The following is a 13,085-nucleotide window of genomic DNA, read 5'->3' as shown; positions in this document are numbered from 1 at the left end:
CTGTTCCATAGACAACAAACTTCTCTTCATCCTAAATCTTTTCCTCTCCCAGTCCTTCCATCTTCCATCTTCTGGCTCTCACTGAGACCTGGCTCCCCTAAAATAACAGAGCCTCCTTGGTCACCCTTTCCAGCACTGGGTTCACTTTCATTCATTCCCTTCCACTCACTGGTCAGGGCTGGGAAACAGGAATATTTCTTGATCCTCACTACCACTTCCAGGTTTCCCTCAACCACCATCAGTCAATAATAACCTCTCCTCCTTTGAGTGCCTTACAATCCACATCTTCCACATGATCAAAATCCTGGCAGCACTCACATAGCCACCCGCAGAACACTCCCTTCCTTCCCAAATGAGTTCAGTACCTGGCTCACAGTCTTTCTTTCCTCCCCCAAATCTTGTCCTCATACTAGGGGATTACAACATACATATTGATACTATCTCAAATGCCCTAATGTCCCAGTTCCTCAAATTACTGCTTTCCCATCTCTAATCTTGCTTTTTGTCCACACCTTGACCACAGTTGCTGCCACAGTTCAGGTTCATACAAGAGTTATCAACCACCACAATAAAGAAGTGAAGATATTGGAAGACAATATGCCAGAAGGCAAAAGATATAGGCTTATAACCAAGAATAACTTACTCAGCAAAACTAAATATAATACTAAAAGGAACAGGGAAGAACAGAATGTGGAATGGATCTTTAAGGAAATAGAACACTTCCAAGCATTCATGATATAAAGAGTAGACACTTGGGGCAGCTAGGTGGTACAGTGGATAGAGCACCAGCCCTGGATTCAGGAGTACCTGAGTTCAAATCCGGCCTCAGACACTTAACACTTACTAGCTGTGTGACCCTAGGCAAGTCACTTAACCCCAACTGCCCTGCAAAAAAATAAACAAAAAAAGAGTAGACACTTTAAAATAGACACAGGAGTTAAGAGGAGCATAAAAAGGCAAACATGAGCAAGCAATAATAAGGGACTAAATAAAGATGAACCATTTACATTTTTTTCTTTTTTTGTGGTGCAATTGGGGTTAAGTGACTTGCCCAGGGTCACACAACTAGTAAGTGTTAAGTGTCCAAGGCTGGATTTGAACTCAGGTACTCCTGAATCCAGGGTCGGTGTTCTATCCACTGCACCACCTAGCTGCCCCCATTTAAATTTTAATATGGGGAGATGATATGAGTCCCCTCAGAACCCTATCATCATCAGGACATAAAAAGAGCCTAATAATACAGAGAAAGGGTCTGGCAGTGTTTTTAATGTTTTGATCATCTTTAAAAGAAGAAAGGAAAGGGAAAAGAAAAAGAGTATTGGGGGGAGGGGGGAAGAGGAGATTAATAGTAGAGGAAATTACCACACATAACTTGGATGTACAAGCAGAAGACAATACACACAAGAAGGAAGGGGTGAGGTGAGTGGGTGACACTTCAACCTCACTTTTATCTAAACTGGTCAAGGAGGAAAGAATACACACTCAATTGAGTAAAAAATCATTTCATTTAACAAGGTAACAGGATGGAAAGGGGAGAAAGAAGAGAGGGTGATAAGAGGAAGGGTGGCTTAAAGGAAGGATTAGTCTTGGATAAAATCAACTCTAACCATGGAGGAAAGGTAAAGAAAAAAAATTAGAAGGAAAGAAAGGATAAGAGTCTATGAATGGGTTCTGGTCAATCACAAGAGAAGAGAGATAATAACAGAAGGAAACTGCATCAAATCTAGAGCATTGGTGCTAGACACACTCCTCTCTCACCATGCTCATCTATTTTTATTTTGTGAGGCAATTGGGGTTAAGTGACTTGCCCAGGGTCACACAGCTAGTAAGTGTTAAGTGTCTGAGGCCAGATTTGAACTCGGGTCCTCCTGACTCCAGGGCTGGTGCTCTATCCACTGCACCACCTAGCTGCCCCAATGCTCATCTATTTTTAAAAAAATCTTATTGATATTTTCTGTCACCATAGTTATCCCATGTATCCTTTCCCTATTCCCTTCCTGAGAGCCATCCTACATAACAAATAGTATTTTTGAAGAAAAAATAAGTCAGCACAACTGATCACTACATTGAAAAGGTCCAAAAACATATGTAGTGTATAACATTTGTGGATCTCCCACCTCCACAAAGGGGTAGATTGGGGATATCTTCTCATATATTTTCATTCAAGTCCCATTTGCTTTTTTTTTGGGGGGGGGGGGTTTGCAGGTCAACGGGGGTGGTAACTTGCCCAGGGTCACACAGCTAGTAAGTGTCAAGTGTCTGAGGCCAGATTTGAACTCAGGTACTCCTGAATTCAGGGCCGCTGCTCTATCCACTGTGCCACCTAGCTGCCCCCCCCATTTGTTTTTTATAATTTTGTTATATTCACTTTTGATTCTTTTGGTGTGTTGTTGTTCTTCCCATTTACATTGTTGTCATTATCATGTAGATTGTCTTCTTGACTATGCTTATTGCAAACTGCATAGGTTCATATAGCTCTTTCCATGCTTCTCTGTATATGAATATATACACATGCACATCATTTCTTATAGCACAGTAATATTATATTACACTCAGACAGCTAGGTGGCACGGTGGATAAAGCACCGGCCCTGGATTCAGGAAGACCTGAATTCAAATTCGACCTCAGACACTTGACACTTACTAGTTGTGTGACCCTGGGCAAGTCCCTTAAACCCCATTGCCCCAACAAAAAAAAAAATATTATATTACACTCATGTACCACAATTTGTTTAGACAGTCCCCAATTGATAGGCATCTACTTTGTTTCTAATTTTTAGTTCATGCCTAAAGTGCTGCTATAAACATTTTGGGGTATTTGAGGACTTCTTTCTTAACAATGGCTTCTTTGGGCTATCAGCTCAGTAATGGAGTCCTTGGTTCAAAGGGTACAGGCATTTTAGTTACTTGATTTGTATAATTTCACATTGCTTTCTGAAATGGCTGTACCACTTCTCAGGTATACCAACAATGTATTAGTGTGCTTATCTTTCCATACCCCCCCCCCATATCGACTGTTGTCATTTTTGGTCCTTTTTCCCCCCCAATTTTCAGGATATGAGGTGAAACCTCAGGGATGTTTTGATTTGTATTTCTCATATTATTAGTGATTTGGAGCATTTTTCCATGTAGTTGTTAATACTTTGCAATTCTTTTGAGAATTGGTTGTACATATCCTTTGACCATTTATCTATTTAGGAAATGGTACATATTTATTGTTTATGTATCTTGGATACCAAACTCTTATCAGAGAAATTTGATACAGATGTTTTTCCCCATTTAACTACTTCCCTTCTTATTCCATGTGCATTAACGTTGCTTGTGCAGAAGTTTCTTTAAAAAGGAAGGGAGAGAGGAACTCTGATCAAAGCAATTGCCAAGGGGCAGCTAGGTGGCACAGTGGATAGAGCACCGGCCCTGGAGTCAGGAGTACCTGAGTTCAAATCCGGCCTCAGACACTTAACACTTACTAGCTGTGTGACCCTGGGCAAGTCACTTAACCCCAAGTGCCTCACTAAAAAAACAAACAAAAAAAAGCAATTGCCAACCATAATTCCAAGGGATTCATGATGAAACATGTTACCAACCTCCTGACAAAGAATCAATGGCCCCAGGTTGCATATTGAGACATTTTTTTAAACAGTCATTGTGTGAATTTGTGTTGTTTGACTACACGTATTTATTACACAGGTTTTGTTTTTCCTTCTTTTTCAATGGCGATGAGAAAAGGTAGTTGTTTAGTCATTTTTCAGTCGTGTTCAACTCTTCGTGACCCTATTTGGGGGGGTTTTGGCAAAGACAGCGGAGTGGTTTGTCATTTCCTTCTCCAGCTCATTTTACAGAGGAGGAAATGGAGGCAAACATGGTTAAGTGACTTGCCCAGGGTCACACAGCTAATAAATGGGGCTGGATTTGAGCTCAGGGCTTTCTGACTCCAGACCAGTAGCTCTAACCATTGTACCACCCGGCTGCCTACAGAAAAGGTAGATTTTTGTTAATTGAAAAAAAAAATATGTTTAAAAACTATTCGCCATAGTCTTCAAGAGAACACAGTAATAGGCAGAAGCAAAAACTACATAAGTGAGCAGCAGTGACAGTGGGGAAGATAGAGTCCTTAGCAATTCCTGTGTATTTAACAAGTTCGTCTTGAGAAAAGCTGTGGCACGGGATCAATGAATGATGAGAAAGAAAGGAAAGAGCTGAGTTGTAGCAGAGAAAGGAGAGATTGAGGCAGCCTCTCCAGTAACAAGTGCTGGTAGATACTCTGCCCTTTTTTCTGGGTTTCTTTTATTCTGACTTTGTTCCATATATAGTCTTATTAGGGCATGCTGAGAAAAGGAAAATGGAGGAATCCAGTCAGAAATACAGAGAATGTAAATTAATACAGAGAGCCAGACTTTTACCTAAATGTCAGGAATTTTCCTAATTGGGGACTTGGAGCTATTATGAATGTATTAAGAACTTTTCATCTGACATAAATGCCACAAAATAGCAGAGAGAGGAACTAGGTGGATATAATAGCATTTTATTACCCTAAAAGTCAGCTAAATGTTACAAGACAATGAATATCCAAAGAGGAGAGGAGCAGGGAAGAGGGATAGTGACCAAAGGCAAAATCACACCCTAAGTCATGCTCCCATGGACGAGATAGGCAAGACCTAGGAAAGATTCAACTGCCCCCTTTTTGGAAGGATTGAGCCCCAATTTACCAAGTCTACCCTCCACAACGACCAGTCATTGGTATTACAATTGTAAGAATCAGCTATTACCGTTTAATTTGATTAATAGAGTATTGGTGAAAAGAGGAAGATCTAAGAAAGAAGAGGACCATTGCTCGAGGTGAGTACGATGATGAACCTGACTTTGCTTTTGTTTTCTCTGCCAGGGAGAATGACCATCACACTGGAAATGACAAAACAAAAATGGATAATGGGTTGGTCTAACTCAATTGCCCTTGTTAAATTCAAGTCACTAGGTCCAGACAAAATAGAACCAAAAGAACTGGAGAACGTACGGTCACTGTACATGTTGTTCCAATATTCCACAAAGGGAATAGAGGGGCATCTGCAAATCACTTTGGCTTTCACTCCTGGAAAAATTCCAGAATCTATTACAAAAGGGATGGTTAGTGAACAGCTAGAAAAGGAAACGGTAATCATAGTGTCGTAGACTTAGAAGTAGAAGGAACCTGAGAGGTCACTAAGTCCAACCCTCTCATTTTGCAGATAAAGAAATTGAAACCCAGAAAACGAAGATGATGTGGCCAATGGAGCAGAGCCAGTCTAGAACCCCAGCAGCCTTGCCTCCAAATCCTGCACACTTTCCTGTCTACCACCACCACCTCCACAAGCCCCATCAATAGTCGGATGAAGCTGAATCCAATTCAACAAGCAGTCATTAAATTCCTGTGCACAGGGCACTGGGGAATACAAAGACCCTTCTGAAAAAGATCCCCTTACTTTGAGGAACTCACAGAATCACAGAATTCAATTTAAGATACCTGAAATCTCCTCATCATGCTAACCCAGCCTCGGCTGCTTCACACCTTCCCTCTCCCCTCTGATTGGGGGGCTGGAGGGTAGAGCCCTAAACTTCTCCCAAAGCTTTCCTATAGACAGGGGAAGAACTGGACTTTCCACAGACTCCACTTTCCATTGGCAGCTCTGTTTGTTTTCAACTTCACAGAGTAAGGTACCTGCCCGTGGCACCCCCACACACACTCCCTACCCCCCAGCTTCCTTTGCGGTGTTGTCTTCTCTTATTTGTATCCCCAATGCTTAGTATATGCATAGTAGACACTTAATAAATGTTTATTGTGTTGTATTCCAAGTGGGAGCAGGGAATGAGTCAGCCCAGATCTTTCTCAAAACAAAGATAAAGCCATCAGACAAATTTTGAACATCAAAGTCATTTTGTTACTAGATAAATGAACAATGTCTACAAGGGTCCAAAACAAAAGTCTCAGACCAAAGCCATTCCTTCACACTTAGCAAAGGCTTCAGGATTCTCTGGGAAAAGAAAACTTCATTTGAATAAATAAGTGGGTAAATAAACTTTGAAGTCTGAAAATAGAAAAAGCCAAGAGGCTTCCCACCCCAGTGAAATAGGGAGCAGGCAAATGAGTATTTCCAGGGGCTGGCCCTCATTGCTGTCTCCAGAAATTCAACAGCTAGCAAGATCATATTAACTAGAACATTCTCATCTCCTAGGTACCCCCTGCTCCTGGGGCCCCCCTCCTTAGCTCCTTCCTTCCAACTGGATGGGGGGGAGACCTCAGAACTCCTCCCAAGGCCTCTGTTTAAGGAGGGGGACCAGGGCAGCCACTTCATCATTTCCCACCAGACTGCATCAGATCCCCCTGACGAGTACGCTCCCTTCATTCTGCCCCCCATTTCCAACTTCTTTAAACGTGATGTCTTCCTCCACTTTGTCCAATGTTAGACAACGTGCTCATCTGACAGTGCCTCACAAAAAGCAACCACAAAAAACAAAACACACAAAAAAGCAACCACATCTTCTTTCTCTAGAACTTAATGGGAACATGGATCAGCCCATGGCTTTATCACAGCCCCCGCTCTAACCCATTCCTTGGTTCTCCTGGAGAAAATAGTCCTGGCTAGGTTGTTGTTGTTGTTGGGCCTTCCTTCCCAAAGAGCACCATGACATTGGGGTGATGCCATGACTTGCAGTGAATTGAATTTCAGTGGGGGAGGGCTGTGCAAGGTCACCAAGCTCACTCTTTCCTCCACAGACATCTAGCTCCAGTGGCAGGATATAGATCAGGATGACTGGAGATGGCCCCGGATGTTTAAGGCAATTGGAGTTAAGTGACTTGCCCAGGCTCACACAGCTAGTAAGGGTCTGAAGTGAGATTTGAACTCAGGTCCTCCCAACTTCAGGGCCAGTGTTCTATCCATTGTGCCACCCAGCTGCCAGGCCTGGCTATAAGAGTCAGGTTAGAGGTAAGTCCTCATGTGACACATGGGTTCTGATCCTGCTTGTGCTATTTACGAGCCACTTGGCCTTGGATAGGTCAATTCACCCCTATGGGCCTCAGTTCCTCAGAGTTATAAGGGATCTCAGGGACATCGTGGCCTCATCTATATGAACATACTCTGAGTTATAGTTCCTCTGCCCTGATTAAAGACCTTATTTGTCCTATATTGATTGTTTCATTAATTTCTAGGTTAACAATTGCTATCCTTGAACTTTCCTCCTTAGCATCGGCTCACTTAGTGATCCCAACACTCTTAGAGAACTGGGCCAAGCTTTGGGTTGTATTTTTAAATTTGCCTCCGTATTTTTTGTTCTCACATCACCTAGATAGCCTCACCCCACCCCCACTCTGCATTCCTCCCCCATTCTCAGAGTCATCCCTTATAACAAAGAATTTTTGAAAAAATCAGCAAAACCAACCAACGTGTTAAAAATAACCTGGTTAGGTTAGATGCAGTGTTCCTTACTGTCTTCACACACGAACGCACATCTCGAGTCTTTCTTTGGGCCAACTTTGCTGTATTCAGCCTGCTCTATTAGCTGCCCTACATTCCATCTCCTGTCTTTTAAAAAGTGTTTAGCACAGTGCCTGGAACAGAGTGGGCACTTAATAAATGTTTATTTAATTGACGTTTAAAAATCTAATTTGTTCGGAGAATACTCAGTATGTCCTATCAGGCTCTTTAGACAACTCCTTCATTTTCTTTATGTCCTTAGAATTTCATTCTTGAGAGCTTCCAACTTCTCCTGGCATAACTTCCCCAGGAGAACTGTAGTCTATGACATCATGTCCATCTTTTTTCTGGGCCCATAAGAAATCTGCTCTGTCCAAATGAAAGGTGCGTGACAAATTCTGCCTACTTTCCTCATGTGGAAAATGAAGGGTTAGTTCTAATGAAATGATTCTTAAAGTCCTTCGCAGCTCTAAAATCTACGACCTTCTGAATGTAAACTTGGCCAACCCCAAGATGTCCTTCCAGTGGTGAAAAAAAATTTTAACTAAAAAATCAATACATGATACTGAGTGAAGTGAGCAGAACCAGGAGAACGATATATGCAGTAACAGCAACACTGTGTGATGATAACTATGATAATCTTAGCTCCTCTCAGCAACACAATGATCTAAGACAATTCCATAGGACATCCAGAAAAAGAACTATGGAATCTGAATGCAGATCAAAGCCAAGTATTTTCACTCTTGTTGTTGTTTTGTTGTTGTTTTTTCTTTTCTGTGTTTTTTTCCCTTTTGTTCTGATTCTTCTCTCACAACATGACTAATTTGGAAATATGTTTAACACTATTGTACTGTATAACCTATATCAGATTGCTTGCTGCCGTCAGGAAGGGGGAGGGAAGGGAGGGAGGGAGAACAATTTGGAACTCAAAATGTTATAAAAATGAATGTTGAAAACTGTCTTCACATGTAACTGGAAAAAAATAAAATACTATTAAGGAAAAAAGTCAATACAGATTTGAGAAAACAAGTTAATGAAGAAACAATCATCTGGTTTTCCCCAGTTCTGTTTTCCAGGACAGTTTCTAGAAACATATTATGGTGAAAGGCAAGAATGACACATACCTACATGAGCATGTTTTTTTACTCGCAAACAACCAGTGGATCAGTGACCTCTCTAGGAGAAAAGCAGGGTTCCTCAGCCATGGACTAAAGTGTAGGCTTTCTTTTTCAGAGGGCTTTTATTCTGTACCCCTCCCCAAGGAGCACTGTACCAAGGCATCCTTGAGATTGACTCTGCTGTACTTTAGCCACTTAAAGCCCTCAAAAGCAAAGTCCACACCTAGCACACTCTCCCTTCAGTTCATTTCAAACATTTCTAGGTGCCTGTTGTGTGTGTGTGTGTGTGTGTGTGTGTGTGTGTGTGTGTGTGTGGCGCCTGGCTTAGGGGCTGAGGACACAAGAAACAAAAGGAAATAAACTATGTTCTGGGAATCTTACAGTTTCCTGAGCTGATACCTGTATACACAAAGAAGTTAGGGAGGTGAGTAGCCACCACCTACAAATGTGGATGGACACCAAGCCATTAAGCCATTGCAGTGCTGGAGGATGAGCAGGTATTATCCAACATACCTTTACAGCTGCAATGAAGCCCCAAGAAAATACCAAACCCCATCAGTTCAGATGGAAAGGTCCTAAACAAGGATGGGGAAATCTCCATTGACTTTGTACTCAAGGTCCAAGATCCTTCAACTTCAGTTTTCCTTCACTGTAAAATAAGGGAGCTACACTCAATAATTCCAAGGTACCAACTAGCTCCTAAGTCCATAAAGCTCTCTAAATGGGACAAGTCAAGCCTGGAGATGAGATGTCACAAGGGGCCATGAGAGCTGCCTTCCAGTGTCTGAACAGCTGGCTGTCAAGTGGAATAAGGACTAAATTGGTTCTGCTTGGTCCCAGGATAGACCCAGGAGCAGTGACTGTTCCGTTGCAGAGAGGCAGACTTCAGCTCGTGTAAGAATGAGAGCCACTCTTAAGGGAAAAGAGCTGCAGAGGAGCTAGCTGGTGGCTTCCCGATCCCAGGAGGCTTTGGAGCAGGAAGCGCTTGGCCGTTTGTTGCAGATGTTGTAGTCCCGGGTTGGACTAAATGACCTCTGAGCTCTTTTCCAACTTCGAGAGCCTGAGATTCTGGGCTGCCAATTACCTTCCTCTTGGACATATATCACTGTCAGCTCCACTGCGTGATGAGAGCTTTCGGCCCTTCCTTACGTTCTCCACATCCTGAGTCACTGAACTCATTTTCTTGAGTAGTAGTCATTAAGCCCATTGGGTGAAGCTGGGGCTCGTGTGCAATCTTAGGGTCTACCCTGACACTCTGTGTGGTTGGAAAAAGACTACCACACTCACATGGTATAGATATGAAGAGAAGTGGTTAGAGTTGCAGATCTCCACCATCCCCCTCTGAGCCAGGAAAAGGAAATGGTTCTCAAACATGTCAGCTTTCATCTGAACAAACAATCAGGAGCTACTAAAGGGTCCCTTCTAAGGGCAGTCAGGAGACGGGCCCCTACTCACTGGGAAAGGCCGGGAGAGGGAAAGAACCCCCCAGGCGGCTTTAGGTGCACTGGCCTAGAAATGTGTGTAAGCAACAAGACCGGGGCGTCCCCGCCTCACAAGGAGCACTCCCTAGACTTTGTGGGCCCTCAAAGACCCGGATTGTTTCTAGGCCCACCCTTTGAAGTGTTCTGTAACTGGAAGTTCTTATTGTTTTTCGTATTATCCAGTCAATTGGTGCAGAGGGCCAATTCAAGTCAATCTGTTGGCATTCAGCATACAAAGCCCCTCCTTTGAGTACCCCAGCCCCGCCATCCCAAACTAAGCATATTCAGTGAGTCACTTTGCATTATAATTACATAGGTGACAGCCTCAACCCTGGGGCCCCCAGGGAGTGAGAAAGACTGGGACCTTTGAAACAGATTTATCCAGGAGGTCAGCCCCTGGCCAAAATAAATCACCCAGTCCTGATAGCTATTTCTAGGTAACTCCCTGGAGGGAAGCTATAGCAGTTATTGTTCACATGGGAAAAAAGTGAAGTGGAAATCAAGTCTCTGAAAGCTGGCATGAAACTGCAGGCCCTGGTATTTCAGTTCAAAGTGGCCAGGTCCTAGCACTGACGAGCCTTGCTGGAGTGGGGGGGGGGGGGGAGAGGTGTGCTCCCAAGAGATTGTCTTTGATTGACTTCTACGGGCAGGGTCGACAGTAACTCATTTCACCAGGACACTGGGGTGGGGAGTGGAGACTGAGAAGAAATGCTGAGGACAACTTGATTAATGACCTAATTCGAAATGTAATTCTTAAGCTGGGGGCCATGAATTTATTAGAGAGGGAGAGAGACAGACAGAGAAAGAGAAACAGAGAGACATAGAGATAGAAAGAGAGGGAGAAATCCAAAGAGGAAGAGTTTCAGAGAGAGGGGGAGATATATAGAAACAGAGAGAGAGAGAGAGAGAGAGAGAGAGAGAGATACAGAAAGAGGGAGAGATAGAGAGGGACAAATCCACAGAGAGAGAGGGAGATAGAGATACAGAAAGAAAGAGATGGGGGGGGGGAGGACATAACGAGATACAGAGGCAGAGAGATAACTGTGTTTCAATACAATTTGGTTTCCTTTGTAATCTTATGGATTTTACTTTCTGGGTTCAAAGGCTTGATTCAGAGTCCATAGGACTTCAGCAGATTGCCCAAAGGGGCTGTGACACAAAAAGGTTAAGAACCCCTACTTTAGATGGAAATCGTTCACAAGCCAAGCTAGCAGCTTCCTAGCTGTGTAATCTTCAGTAAGTGACTTCAGTTCTCTGCACCTCAGTTTCCTCCCAGGTAAAATGGCAGGCTGGACTAGCTGACCTCTTAACTGCCCTCCAGCTCTAGACCCCAAATTCACCCAGCATCTTCCAGCCTCCTTTGAGTGGTCATAGCAAGGGAGAGAGGAAGTGCATCATTTCTGCAGGGCTGACCCCCTGAGGACATTGCCTCTAGAAGATGTTAGAGAAAGCTCTGAAGCATTATGGGCGGGAAGCTTACTGTCATTCCCAATTTAAGACATTTTTTTAAAAGACCTCATACCTGGAAAGTCTGCCTTGACATACCTGCAAAGCCACCTGCCTGCGCAGCCAAAGAATCAAAAATGAAATGGGTTGGGCCCCTTGCCTCAGACTGGACTGACAGTCATACGGAGTCTTAAGGTTAGCAAAAAGCTTCACGTGGATGGCCTCCCTTAGGTTTCATGGCAGCCTCATCATCCCCATTTTACAGATGCCGAAACTGAGGCTAAGGGAGGTTGAGCAATTCCCACCTGGTCCAGTCAGTAGTAAGACTGGGCAGCAGAGCTGGGACCCAGGCCTCTCAGGGGCCCTTTTCCACTGTCCACCTGCTGCTTCCCTCTAGGGCAGCTCCCACATGCAGCAATTTCACTTTCTGAAACTACAAAACTCCCAGCCAAGCTGGGGACCTGGCTTTCCCTAACAACAACCACCACCACAGCAGCAGCAGCAACAAGAGGGGCCGCTTAGCCATTTAAACCCCCTATAGAGAGAGCTCCTGGAGTGAGAAGCACCTGGCCCACCTGGAGCTACTTCTGCCAAGCCAGCTGGCAGCCCTCTCTTTGGCGCTGCTGCCAGGGACCAATGATGGCTCCACGGGCTCACCCAGGGAGGGCTGCCTTTTGCCTCTTCCAGAAACCGGGGGGCCTCAAGGCCCAAGGGAAGGGCAGGCAGAAACTGGGGTGTGGCTTTTACCTAAACTGTTGCATAGGAGCCCAGCTGGCCAGCAAGGGGCTAGGAAGGGTCGGGCAGCCTCCCTAGGCCCGCCTGGGCATTGAGAAATGGCCCGACCCTTCATTCCCAGGCTTCTCAGCCTTGCGAGTCCCCCGCAAAAGCGGTTGTGCCCCCTGCTGAAACCCTCCTAAACAAAAAATCCGACAAGTGAGTTGGCCACAGCTACTTACATATCTCTTGAGCTTCCTTTCAGGGGGCGACTTGATAAGCCAGCCAGTGCAAACCACATCGCCCGTGCTCATTGTCTTCACCTTGTCCTCTTGTCCTCCAAGTGGCCAGCCTCCGGCCTCCAGACAGCCTCCAAGCCTCCAGCCTCCACTCCCTGGCTCACTGGGGAGGCGGGGGCGGAGGAGCAGGAGGAGGAGGAGGATGGAGATGAGGAGCAGGAGCGGGACTAGGGCAAGGAGGAGGAGGAGGGCGAAGAGGGCGAGGAGGACGCAAAGGAGGAGGTGAGCCTGCGTGCGGGGCCGTGCGCCTCTGTTCCTGCTAATTTGAAACTAGCAGCAGTGCACCGCTTCCTACCGCTGGCCTCCAGGCCGGCTGCTGCTCAGGTTGCCACTGGGTTTGTTGTTGCCACCAGAAGGAAGTCGTGACATTGCTCAGAGAGCCAGGCAGCCCCAGACTGCCCTCCCACCAGAGGCGCAGCATGCTGCGAGCCCCGCCAGCCGCCAGCCTCCAGCTGCCAGCATCAGCCGCCTGCAGCTGCCGCCGATGCCGCTGCTGCTGCCGCCACCGCTGGCTGGGTTGGGCTGGGCCCGGAGGCCAGGCGGGGCGGGGGGCGGTGATGAAGGGGAAGGGGAAGGG

At 45.2% G+C, this 13,085-nt stretch overlaps 1 protein-coding gene across 1 annotated transcript in view; it reads right to left on the bottom strand.

Moving 5' to 3' along the window:
* The window catches only part of GAB3 (GRB2 associated binding protein 3), a 135,121-nt gene extending 122,598 nt beyond the window's left edge, over positions 1–12,523 (bottom strand). Inside the window, exon 1 of the mRNA XM_043974716.1 lies at positions 12,452–12,523. Within this exon, the coding sequence (XP_043830651.1) occupies positions 12,452–12,523 (72 nt within the window). The remainder of the gene's footprint in view (positions 1–12,451) is intronic.
* Between the last annotated feature and the right edge of the window lie 562 nt (positions 12,524–13,085).

Source organism: Dromiciops gliroides, chromosome X (genome assembly GCF_019393635.1).
Source record: "Dromiciops gliroides isolate mDroGli1 chromosome X, mDroGli1.pri, whole genome shotgun sequence".
In the NCBI taxonomy this organism is placed as follows: domain Eukaryota; kingdom Metazoa; phylum Chordata; class Mammalia; order Microbiotheria; family Microbiotheriidae; genus Dromiciops; species Dromiciops gliroides.
This window is presented reverse-complemented; position numbering and strand designations above follow the sequence as displayed.